General features: G+C 24.6%; 1 protein-coding gene across 3 annotated transcripts in view; it reads right to left on the bottom strand.

The window, feature by feature from the left end:
• The window catches only part of LOC129611945 (neurogenic protein mastermind-like), a 168,698-nt gene that overhangs the window by 17,928 nt on the left and 136,932 nt on the right, over positions 1 to 13,838 (bottom strand). For 2 of the 3 annotated variants that reach the window (XM_055525373.1, XM_055525370.1), the window contains exon 4: positions 4,051 to 4,307. The exons of the other annotated variant lie outside the window; for it this stretch is intronic. In XM_055525373.1, coding sequence (XP_055381348.1) covers positions 4,281 to 4,307 — 27 coding nt within the window. In that variant the 3' untranslated portion in view covers positions 4,051 to 4,280. Of the gene's footprint in view, positions 1 to 4,050; positions 4,308 to 13,838 lie in introns of those variants that run through there. 3 annotated transcript variants of the gene reach the window in all.

Raw genomic sequence — 13,838 nt, 5'->3', positions numbered from 1 at the left:
GCTACAAAAATTCGGAATTTTGTCATCATTGTTCAATTTTCCATATAGGTAAATTAGATCATTGAAAATTGTATTTTTTATTATATATAGTAGTAAATTTTGTATTTGTAACCATAATACGAGTATGTATACGCACAGCACTAATAATTTGAAATCTTGAAATTTTATACTCTAACTGAATAAGTTCAATTTTCAGAAAAATAAAATGTGAACCAGGAACGAATTTTTTATTTCTACATTGTATTTCTCTTATAACTTATTAATTATTTTCAAAATTTAAAAATATTATAATTAAACAGCATTTCCACATTATTTGTATAACAGTTTCATTCCAGTATTAATTATAAATTTCACAAAGGAATCCGACTTTTCTCTAATAATATAGAAAAGCCATTATTTTCTCTATTATGAGTTATCAAAATTTTTATTTTTATTATTTTAAAAATTTATTCTCCCAAAACATTATAAAGATTTTTAAGAAATTTGAATTGAATACTAAATTTCCTTATAGTTTCAACCACCCTCCCTTCATTATAATATTTTACTCTTAATTTTAAAAGTACCTTTTTAAAAATACTTTTATGCATTATTCCAAAAATTTTGCAAAAATGTTCAATTTTTTTTTTTATTATTATAAATAATATTATCAAAGTTTTTCATTATTATTTCCAACATCGTAATTTAACATAAAAACCAAAAAAACAAAAAATTCATAAAATTCTTGATTTTAAAAAGAACTGATATAGCCTTAATATTAAAATAGGCATAATAAATAACTCCTTAATATCTTCAACATTTTATAAAATATTTTAATGTCTCTTCCTTTTATTTTTGTCCTTTTCTCTCTCTCTCTCTCTCTCTCTTGCTTTTATTTTACTCTCTTTTATAATATCCCATCTTTCCATCTTTAATGTTATTTATTTTATATAGCATGAAGTTAAAAATGACATTTTTAAAAAATTCAAATAATGTTTATTATTTCGGTAACTGATATTACAATGTCATACTTTACATATTATTAACTACATACCCATAAAAACAACAAAAACAAGAATGAAAAACAGAGAGCACAAATATTTTAAAAGTATAAAAGAAAAAAAAAAGTAGCCGAATTTAAATATCTTCTCAATACTTTATAACTTATTTCAACTCCTCATAATCCTTTTATTAAATAAAATATAAATTTAAAATAAACAAAAAGAAAAATATAACAGAAAAAAAGGAAAATTTGTGACAAAACACACAAACATACACACAGTACACAAACTGAAACAAAAATGAATAAAATTGTGCGAAAATATTCCCAAACATCGTTACTTTTCATAATTTAATCCATGGAATTATTATTATTTTTTTTTGTTTTGGCAAAAAGTGAAAGCCATTTAGAAAAAAACAGTATAACAAACACTATATACACACATAAGAACACAAAAACAAGAAAATTATGAGAGGGGAAGAAAAACAATAGAAAGAGAACGAACGACAACAGCAACAATAATAGCAATCAAAAACGTTTCAAAGTCATTTTAGAACAAGAAAACAGCAGAAGAATAAAAACGAGAAAAGCTTGTACCAGCTTATACACAAAATTTCCTTAAAATTTTTTGGTTGATTTTGTTTCTGTTGTTACACACAATCCCTCCCTACCTATACCTATTTAAATTTTTTTTTTTCTGTTATTTTTGTTATACTCTTGTATAATACTTTATTTTTGGTGTTCGCAAATTCGCGACTTAAAATTCTTATATTAAATGGGATTTTTTTTTTGTTTTGTACTTCAAAACAAAATTTCATTTTATTCCTTTTTTTTTGTTGTTTTTTTTTATCCTGTTCTTGCCATGTAAAGTACATAAATATGTAAATAAACCGTTATCTTTATGGTTGTTGTGCATTTTTTAAACATTGTATAAAACAAAGAAATTTATTCCACTGTCATCAAAAAAAATTTTACACACCATCCTTAAAAAATCCGGGCTAAAAACAATAAAAAAAATAAAAACAGAAATAAAAAAGAAAAAAAAAAAAACAAAAAAAAAAATAATAACGGAAGGTTATAGAATTCTGTTTCTTTCGATAATGACTTTTAACTTTCTTTTGAAAGAACATAGAGAGAGAGAGAGAGGGAGATAGAGAAATAAAAAATACCTACATAAAAATATGGTAGAATAAAATAAAAATACGAGTAATAAGAAAAAAAACAAAAAAAAAGTAAGAATAAAAGAAGTATAAGAAAAAAAATTCCAAAAAGAAAAACAGAAAAATGATACAAAAATCATGAAAATCGTGCGAGAGTTAAAGAGGCAAAAATTCGCAAGAAAAATAAAAAATTGAGAAGAGAAAGAAAAAAATTGTCATTTTTTTATGTCATCAATAAATTTTAACATCCGAAATATTTTTCTTATTAATTTTTTCATACTTGTTAACTTAATTCACAGAGAAAAAATATTCTCTCAATTCAATATTGGGGAAATGGAAATTGGTATTACGGAATAATATTTATCTACCGTTACTTTTTGTTTTTATTTCATTCATTTTCCTTTGCATTTTTCCTCCCTCTTAAAATTTTTAAAATTTCATTTTCAATTTCAAATTTCAATACAATATTTTTTTTTCCACATTTATTATTTTCATCTCTTCTCACATTATTCTCTTTCTCTAAAGATAACATTTTTGTACACAAAACAAAACATTAGATACACTAATTTTCTCTCATATACTCTTCCTATAATTCAAATTGTTACCAGCTATACATGTGTTGTATTTTTTATATATAGAGAAGTTAATAAATAAAATGAGTGCATATGAGTGCATAAATATTATTATTCCTTGTATTTTAGCGAATGAATTACAAAAATAAATTAAAATCGATATTTTGTGGTTTTCTAATATGCATATGAGAAAATTTATTTTCATTTATTTTTTGTTTTTTTTTTTGTTTTTCAGATGATATTTTCCAAATTTACCATTTTACAATATTTTATGTTAAGATTAGAATTGAAGATGCATATTTCTTGTTTAGTAAATTCCTATAAAAGCTCTTGATATATTGGACACGGAAATTTTTTTTGTCTAAAAAATTTCATTCGAAAAGGTTGACATTCAAAAATATTTTTAATATCTTATTATAAAATATGTTATTTATGAGCTAGGAGAGATATGACCTTTTAGAGATACATAAGTAATGCGAGATTTATATAAAAATTAACTTGTGAGCAGCGCTACCAAAAGTGAAGACTTATCTTCAAAATGAAGAGTTTTTGGTCATATTTTTTTGGGCAAATTTTCAATATAAGATTTTAACAATTTTTTCTATATTTTCTAGAATTCACAATAAAACATTTTGACCAAAAAGTCAATTTTCATTTTCTGTCTATGACACCTTATGTAATCATATGTCACTGCACATGTCATTAGCTTTTATTTTTGGTATCTGATTTGGTTCGAATCGAAATTAGTGGTATTTAGGCTTCACACCTTTTGAAATTGATTTTCAACTGAAAATCTCGAATCAATCGTGATGGTTTTTTTTATCGAATCTTTAAAATGAAAGTTGTTATTTTAAAAAAATGAAAATGTTTAGGCTAATCTAAGTGGCAGCATCGCTTGTGAGGTTAAAATTGTTATATAGTAAGAACTTTGTGGATATTATTAAAAGTATTATTTCATATTTTGCGGATTAATTTTGATAATTTTACACAATAGTGTTATATTGTTTTGCATTGATATTCTTGTTTCTTGTATCAAGTGCATTGAAGTTGAAATTGCAATTAGCTATTTTAAATTAAACCACACAATTAAAACACAAAATTTTTATTGCTACCATTTAGTGATTAAAACTTGAAACTTATTTAATTTTAAATAAAAAATTCCACTCTCTTAATTGATTTTAATATCAAAAGTAGATGTTTTTCAAAACAAATTTTATAATTTCAATTATTTACCACAAATTGCTTAATATTAAATTTAATTCAATTTCAATTAATTCGATTTCAATTAAATTGAATATAGAATAAGCACTAAAGTGATGATACCTTACAATTTCTTAAATATTTAATTTCACATTCATTTTTACGCCTATAATATTCTCTATAAACCAAAATATTTTTTCCAGAGAAATATCCCGTTCTGAGTCTATTTCTTCTCATTTCCTCACAATATAAATGTTTTTGAATGTTGATTATTATAAACATTCATAATAATTTCATCTCACACTCTTAATTTTATAATGTTACATCTTACGTACCTTATCATGCTGAGCTACATATACATATACATTATGATTATTTTAATAAATTCAGAGCCCATACCTGAAAAATAAAATACAGTTTTTTTTAAAAATTTATTTCAATATTTTTCTTTTTTAATAATATTTAGTGTTAAAATTTACATAAATGTTTATAACTTCGTGTTTAATGCAATTTTGTATTTCGTATGCTGCATATATATATAGAGAAAAATAATGCATATTTCTTGCATATGCAAAAATGAATACTATTGATAGTCAAAATCATGTATGTATAATATGCAATAAATTTGAAAGAAAAATAAAGCGAGAGCGAACCTAAACTATTATACAACACACATTAAAATAATAGTAAACGAGAAAGAGAAGAAAGGAATAACAACTATAAAAAAAAAATTATTATCAGAAATTGCAAAATACTTCCGCTGTTTTTGCATACATTGAAATTATCCTATAATATAACACGTTCTCTTATACTATATAGGTACTCTTCTTTTAACATATTACTGTTAATATTACTGTTATACCCAATATTATATTCTTATATAGATATTTGAAATTTATAAAAGACCTTTTCCTTTCTCATATACAATATTATTTCAACAATATATGAGAGAGTCTGTAAGTATACCTTTTTTATTTTTTTATTTTTTTTTGTTTTCCTCCCCTGTAATTTATTATTTTCCTGTTGAGTATTTTTATCAACAACCAAAAGAATTAAATTTGGGTCGAAAAAGTAACATAAAAATACAAAATTAATGGGTTTAATAAATTTATAAAAATAAAGAGAGTATAAAGAAAAAAGCAAAAAAAAAAATTATAAGAAAAATTAAAAAAAAAAAAATAAAAGTTACAAAAGATAAAAAAAAAAGCAAGGATGAAATAAATATAAAAATTGCATATATAGGGTATGAGGGTATCATTAGTATACATGTGTATATGCACGATAGATATAGGACTTAGTATGTGCATTGCATTAAACTATTCCTAGATTTTATAAGTTTGAATTAAACTGTTATATACATACTTATGTATACCGTAATATAATATGCATAGTATGTACTAAATTCAACAGTTCTGTATTTCATTATAATGGCTAGTTAGAGAAGGTTCTGATAACAAGAAAAAAAAATAAAGATCCTTTTTCTTCTTCAATTTTTTCTTATTTTTGTTTCTTGTTCAAAATCGAATTTTTCTTTTTTTTTTTCCTTCTTCTTTTTCTTCTTTTGCAGTTAATTTTATTTTTTATTTCTTTTTTTTTCATTTTTGCTCTTTATTATCGATAATTTTTTTTTAACTTTCTTTTTATATCCGTTCTACATCGTTAAATGTCCTTTAAAACAAAAAAAAAGCAGAGAAACAAAAAAATTAACAAAAAGACAAGGAAACAGAAAGGAAAATGATGCTAAAGATGGTTTATTTTATAACCTTTTCGCTAAAAAATGTTTTTTTTTTTTGTTTTTGATATTTAAGAGACCGAAAGAGTAAATACATTGTAGTACAGTGAAAAGTGAAGTGAGTGGAATGAGAAAAGGTTACACAAACAATAAGGATATTGAGTAACTGAGTGTATTGAAAAAAAAGGCAAAATGAATTTTTAAAGGAGGTGAACTTTTTTTTTTGTTAAATAAGTTTTGTTTTTTAGCATCATTTTTCGAAATCATTGGCATATCATTTTCTTTTTTTGTTTTAGTTAATTTTTCCTTCTTTGCAATACTATACTATATAGGGTGTCTAGCACTAATTTATACTCCCGAAGCAGGAAGATGAGTAAAGAATTGTAAGGAGAATTTCGAGTTTGAAGGCCTCAAAGTTAGTATTTCTAAAAGCAAGTTGTAATTTTTACATTTTTCTAATAGCTCAGGAAAATGTAACAGGTAAAGCAAACATGATGAACTCATTTTGAAACCTATGAAATACTCCTTTTAACGGCAGAACATCCACATTTTAGTTTCTGATTCAAAAAGTCTAAAATATTATTAGGTTAGATTAGGTTGACGCAGGCATCCGAGGATACACTTAGATCACTTAGGCCCGTTGTGATACCGCCATAACTCCATGTCCCCACCCCAACGTGAATCAGCCTAAGTCTCCTATAAATTAAAATATTATTACTAGTATAAAACAAAAATTTTTTTGTCCGCTCATTATTACACTTGACTAAGTTCGTATTATAACCATAATTTTTATATTACATATGATGATCCTAAATTTTAAGAACAAGTTGTTTACGAAGCGAAAACTTGATGTTAAAACAAAATATGCAATTCAAAAATAAAAATTAAAAGAGAAAATGTCCCGTTTTTTGTTCGTCTGAATTCATTTTGTTACCATATTTAGGAGATCGATTCGTAGGCATCCTGTGTATTCAATTATAATATCGGGAATAAAGAAATAATAATAATTTCGATATACCCAGTTATTTAAGGTATAGCTAGTTATTTATATACCGTATTATATTACGTAATAACGATAAGAACTACACTATTTAAAAGTTATTTAAATAAGAATTAGGGTGATTATTTTATCAAAATTTATAAATATATTATTGAACATTTTCCAAAATAAAGTGAACAAGAAAAAAATATAGAAAGGACGAATGAAAAAAGACTTTTTATAAATTAAAACTAATATTGAAAATGACCGAAACAAAGTTAAAAAAAGTTACTAAATTAAGAAAGAAAAAAAGAAAGAGATTTAAGGAAAAACAAATGAAGGGCAAAACTAAAAAAAGTTTTTTATATTTTATAACAGTTTTAACTATTTATTATTTGAAATTGAAAAAATATAAAGAAAAATAAAAAATCACTACCACTTTTTATTTTTAAAATTTATAATCGTTTTCCTATATTTTCGCTCAATCATACTGACCTACACTTTCAATTCTCTTACCAATTTATTCAATAAAAAAAGAAAACTATGAAAATATAGGTTAAACGTTTTTAAATTATACCTAGTTGATTTATATATTTTATGTTAGTTTTTATATTAATGAGGTTCGATGAAAGAAACTAAAATATTAATCGATAAAATGTAATAAAATGCCAATAGAATTGCCTTTATTGCTATGAAAATTTGAAATTGCCGAATAAAATTTGCCCTATGGTACACAGTGGAATATAAAATTGAAATAAAATATTAAATTAGAATGATTTTCATATTATTTTGCAGGATTTTAGAAGAGAACAAGCAAATCTTATATTTAATATTTAAAATTTTATTAAGCAAACTATACTGAACTTTAAAACGTAAAATTTGTAACACCATAGAAAATTCTGCCATATATAACTTATGGACAAAGATATTTTTAAAATGAAAGCTTCTTGTTTATAATATGTTCCTGGCATGTAGTGAAATAAGTACCTTTAAGTGATTTTCAAAAACTCTTTCAAAAAGAAGAAATCTCTTTTTAATCGCTGTCAGGAACATTTCAAGATTTATTCCGGGTTTTGGTAGAACGCAATTCTAACTCCAGCAAAAAATGTCTGCACTAACCTATAAGATCTTTTCATACCATTTCATAATACTTTTCTTTATACTTCAAGCATTCTTATTTATTTTAGCGTTTATTCCATAAAAATTTCATGTTAACTAAAAATTAACTAAAAATTTTTAATTAACATGAATCTTTATATTAAATTTTTAATTAATAAGCTTAAATACGTAATGTAAAAAAAAACTACGGCAAGCTAGTTACCTACTTAGTTAAAACTCTATGACACAATGAAACTGCCATGACATAGTTTATAATGTCATGCGCTAGCTCTATACTCCTCCTAGGAGTGGAAAAGGAAAAAAAAATGTTTGTTTTAATTTAAACCTCAATTTCTTTAGTAATTTCATCGTCTGCACGAAACATACATACTCAAGAACATTTTCAATGTTACGCCTCTCATAACCTTAATCATTTTGATTCAGACACTACTCGTATATGTTATGTAAAAATTATATACCCTCCTAAACCAATTTTAACTATCAAACTATCAAATTTTTAAGAGTTTTCAAATTGAGTGCTTTAAAAAAATTTTTCTGCAATTTTTCGTTGAAAAAAGCAAATTTTAAAAACTGTAAGAAAAATTAGCATTTGAGAAATCTAATAAGTTAGCTATGTCTAATGATTTCTCGTAAATATAAAAAAGCAACTTTAAACCTTCTGTATTTATTCTAACATTTTCAATAACATGCAATCAAAATCTCTTACATAATACATTTTGATTATATTATTAGCAATTATTTAACATTTTCCCTCTCTTCTCTTCAACATTCTACAAATCCTTTTCACGATTCTACCCATGAAGAACATAAAAATCATCTAAAACATTAAGAATTTATTAAGAGTTTATTTAAAAAAAAAATTGAAATTGTTGCTTTGTTTTTTCTTTTATTTGAATTTTTATGACTAATATAAAAAGGATTTTTACTATAAACAAAAAAGGAGGAAAAATTTTTTCTTTAAGCGATGATTTTTAGAATTATTTGTATGTAGAAAAAAAAAATTTAAATATAAATTTATTCAATGTATAAATTTTTATGTTTAAAATCGGAAAATTCTGGTTTTGCATTAATTTACGATAAAGGATGAAATTTATTATAAGCACTTTTTAATTATATACCGATTAATTTTTCTTAAATCATTTAATAAATTCCAGAATTTTATAAAGATTTTTTATATTTTACATAAACTTAACACCCCTCGTCGAATTCTCTTCATTTTCTGCAAGGCAGCAAGTTCTGTTGATTTCAGAGCTCGTTTCTACAGGGTAATTAGGCAACAAGCTCGGAGGCATATACCATTTTCGGAACATAAAATTTTCTGCGGAATATGGTGTTGAATCGGAACCATTTCTGAGCTACAGGCATTTTAAGAAAATTTAGCGAAATTATAACATATCTAAGTTTTTCTGTTAATAAGTTCCGTTCCGAAATAGGTAGAAACTCCCAAAAAATAGTTTTCGAATGAGCTGTGCTAGAGGGCTTAAAATAAACTTTAAAAAGCTTTCGAACTTTAGAAAAATTTCAATTTTTGTCCTATTCATTTCTCACGAAATTTTTTGAAACTTCCAAAATCCTTTTAACACAGTATTTCGAACCAAAATTTTAATCGTTTTTGACCGTCTACCCGATGGAATATGGTTTCTAAATTTTAGCTGAATCACCCTGTATAAATTAAACCACGTCTAATCTCATAAAATTTAAAAAAAAGTTTAGGAACAAGGACAACATTCTATCAAAAATGTTGACAGGAGCTGCGGTACAACTCTTCTCAAATAAATCTTAAAAGAAATTTATAACTTTATAAAAATTACTGCAATTCTGAAACTTTCAAAAACAATTAAAGTAAGAATACAAGATTCAAGAATTTTTTGAAAAGAAAAGCAACAACAAAAACCACCCTTCAACAAGTATATAAAGCATAAATTCTTTGCGAGTCCTTGTTAAAATCTCATTTTTAATTAAAGTAATTAAATTTGTACTTGATTTATTTAATTAATATGGAAATAATAATTAATTGTGTACATTTTGTATTTTCTACATTTTTTGTTTTTCTATCTTAAATTTTAATTATCGTAAATCTTTAAAATAATTTGATTTTAATATTTTTTCTTAATCTTCTATAAAATATTACTAAACACAAAATCTTCACAAAAAAATCCTTGTTAGAAAAGAAAAACTTCATTTCTTATAATTACAAGGTTGACATGGTAATTTTTTAAAATTAAAATTTCCTATTATTATTTCCTTATTATATTACGATAAAATATTAAAGAATAAACAGGACAATTATTCAAGTTAACAAAAGAAACAATTAAAACAAAAAAATAAAGAACGAAATAAATAAGGGAAAAGCAATTTTCAATTTTTCCAATTATCCTGGAATTCAGTTCTTTCCAAACAAAAAAGAATAAAGGATGAATACAAAAAATATATTAAGGATTCAATATAAAATATTAATCAAATAAACTTTCATCCTTATTTTCCCCTCCCCCTTTTCCACCAATCCCTTCCACAATTCCGCTTCTCTCCCCCTCTCTCTCTCTCTTTCTCTCTTATTCAAATACATAATAATAATTCTTACATTCTTTCAAAGCACAACAACAAGAGCAAAATGAAAGGAACATAAATAAATAAACATTAGATTTATAATATAAAAAAAAAAATATTTAAAGAAAAAATTTAAAGTCCTTTTTTTTCTTACCTTTAATTTTTTCTCCATTATTCTTTTAACTTACGTTATAAAATTTGTCAACCAATTAAATTTTGTATTATACTTGTTCGAAAAACAAAAAAAAAATCACTAGAGTATTTTAGAAGAAAAGAAACCATGTATACACATAGTTGAGGAAAAAAAACACAAAATCCTTGAATTTAAAAAATGAGAACCGAACACACACAATCTCTTATATCAAATAGAATTGCAAAAAAAAAAAAGGATATTTCAAATATACAAGGAACAATTTTTATTACACAGTAAAAAAAAAAATTGCAAGGAAACAAAAGAAGAAAAAAAAACAAAAATTTTAAATCAATCATTGAAGCTTAATCATGTATTTAAGGATATTGTTCCAATCTTACTTCTCTCCTCTTTAATTCTACTCTGTCTTTTTTTTTTGTAATACAGATTTACACATTAAGGTGATATTTTTCTACCTGATTTCGAAATGACGTTAATTTTAAATTTACAGTAAAATATTGAGACTACTTTTAGGCGTTTATTTATTTATTTTTATTTTTATTAAAATTTTCTTAAATCTTAATTTATTATTAATATTAAGATGTGGACAACTTTCAGGTAAATCAAAATTGCCTAAGAATTCGGACTGAATTGGATTCTCGAAATTAAGTTTTAAAAATTGTAATTATGTGTTATGTTAGAAATATTGCAATATCGATAGATCTAATAGACACTTAAAGGAATCCAAGAATAAAAAAAAATAAAAAACCTTTTCTTGATTCGAATCATTGACCTTTTTCCGTTAACTGAGTAAAATTTTTCCTCCAATTTTATTCAAATCTGATATTTTCTAAGAGCACGTTCACTCTGACACCTATACAGAGGTATAATGAACAAAATAGCATATTCTGAACCATTACACACATCTTAAGTAAATGTTATGTAGAAAATTAAAATTGTAATGACAATTTTAAAACAAGTTTTCGATAATCAGTCATTCCCAATTTTTTCTGTTTTTTAATTGAAATCAATAATAATAATGAAAATCTAAAAATTGTTTTACCCAGAAATAGCCACAAATAGCTGAAAAAGTAGCTTAGTTAAACTCAAATTTGTCATATAGCAATTAAACTTTTTAAAATTTATTAATCCTTTTCCTGAAATTCTTTGCAATTTACCCTCCTATTTCATTCTGTATTTTCATTTAAATGAAAAAATCTACTACAATGAAATTTCATATCAATCGGAAACACTTTTTTTCATGCTCTAGACACGAACCTATATTATTTGTAAAGATTGTGCACAAAATCTGAAACTCTATTTCAATATACATAAAAATTCGATTAGTTTAATAGTCTTTTAATATAATACTATTTTTTTAAGAGTCCTTTTTTCACTTAAGATATTCCATATATATTTGTATGTATATAAATTTCACATATCTTTGTATACATATGTTTGTATGGCATATATGCAATGTGCAATATACAACACATGAAAGAAATAAAAGTGAGAGTGTTGACAAAAGAAGTAAAACGAAAGTGAAAAATAAAAAAAAAATTTAATTACATTAAGAGAATGACAATGTTTTTTTCTTCTCTTTATTATTTTACTAGCACACATGTACAAGTAAATATTTACTATTAAAATATTCACATACGTATATGAATTACGGTTACCAGATTCACAATGACTTTGATGGATTAAAGAATTCTTTGTTAAACATTTTCATATAGATCTTAGCAAAAACTTAATATTAAAAAAACTTCTTAATAAATAATAATAAATCAAAAAAAAAAATTATTATAAAATAAAATGAGGAATTTCTTACACATATTAAATGCCATCTTTTTATAAGACGTTTAAATGTCAGAAGGGAGGAAGAAACTATAATCGGAAGGAAAAAACGCAAAATTCTAGTAGACTTTAACTGTATAGGGAGGAATTATACATTTTAAATCTTAAATTTTCAAAATTAGTTCCAAATTGGTAAAAACAATAACTATACACGAGATTTACTGAAGTTATTTGTTGAATTATTTGTTGAAGTTGTTAAATACAGGCTGGTATATTTGACCTAATAACTCGCAAATAATGATTAAAATTTGAATATTAATCCAGAATATTTTTGAGCTGCAAATAGTAAATTAGAATAAAAATAAGAGAAACCCGAATAGAATTAGAGAATTAACAACAGAAAAACAGATCATGTCAATACAACTGAACAGGTATGTAGTAACAATGTCTAACCCTCATATTATGCCCTGAAGCCAATGATTCCAATCAAACCACAAATTTTACATAAAATCAATTACCAAATTTTCGAGAGTGTAATTGCTTTTGCACTCTCCTGAAGTTGTATTAAATATAAAGCAACAGGTGCGCTTCCCATAACCTCCTATTCCTCTAGAAGAAAATTTACGTTCAAGTAATCCTTATAGGTTAATCCGAAGTTGTGCAAACTACAGTTGAAGAAGGAGTCTACATCTACCCACATCTCTATTCCGCCCTTGCCAAAAAGTCCGTTGTGAAATTGGACTCAAAGTTAATAGATCAGATTTCCTTATAAGAATTCCGATGTCCTTGCTACATAATTCAAGTTAACTCAACTTAAAGAAAAATCACGTATCACGTAGTATCACGACAAACCTCAAAAATAATGAAGTACGACAATAATCAGAACCGAATTAATTTTTTATGAGAAAAGTGCCTCCTTTATGAGAACATCTATACTAAGAATGACTTATTTTGATATAAGTTAAGCGACCAGGCGGTCATTTAACGGTTATAAATAATATTGATTTACTGGAATATTTCCCTTCTAAAACATTGTCCGAAGAACTATAAATAAACTGATATTATTTAATTGTTCACCACTAGTACTTTGCACTTGAATTGTAAGGCGTTGATGAAAAACACTTTGAAAATTTCAACCTTGTGAAAAGTTTGTATTTTAATCCTTTTTATTCACGGTTGAAACTAAAACACTTCCTCATTTTTGCAGACACTATTGCATTTCTCCAAATTCACAGTAATGTTAAAGTAAATTAATAAACAAAGTTTCAAAAATTGTCAAAATTTTTTCAAAATCGAATGTATTATCATGCAAAGGAACGAATTCAAATTCTATATATTGCGGACGCTTGTAAACTTGAATTCTGGATACCGATCAACCCCATAATATTTAATATATTAAGCTTAAGTATTTTCCATTCAACCATACCAATTTTCGACATTATACTAATAATTTTGGAAGCGAAATCATCCTCAAATACTACTGAACTGAATATCGTATTGAAAAGTCGTATAATAACATCCTGTAACAGCAAGTTAAGACTACAAGACAATTTCAAAGTGATTCTATAAAGTGATAATAACAAATTGGTTTAAAGTAACAACAACAGCGAACAAAATATTAAAGTT

The sequence above is a fragment of the Condylostylus longicornis genome, unplaced genomic scaffold, assembly GCF_029603195.1.
Source record: "Condylostylus longicornis isolate FDR11 unplaced genomic scaffold, ASM2960319v2 ptg000055l, whole genome shotgun sequence".
NCBI classification, from domain to species: Eukaryota; Metazoa; Arthropoda; class Insecta; order Diptera; family Dolichopodidae; genus Condylostylus; species Condylostylus longicornis.
Note: the sequence above shows the minus strand (reverse complement) of the source record. Positions and strands in the feature narration are given on the sequence as shown.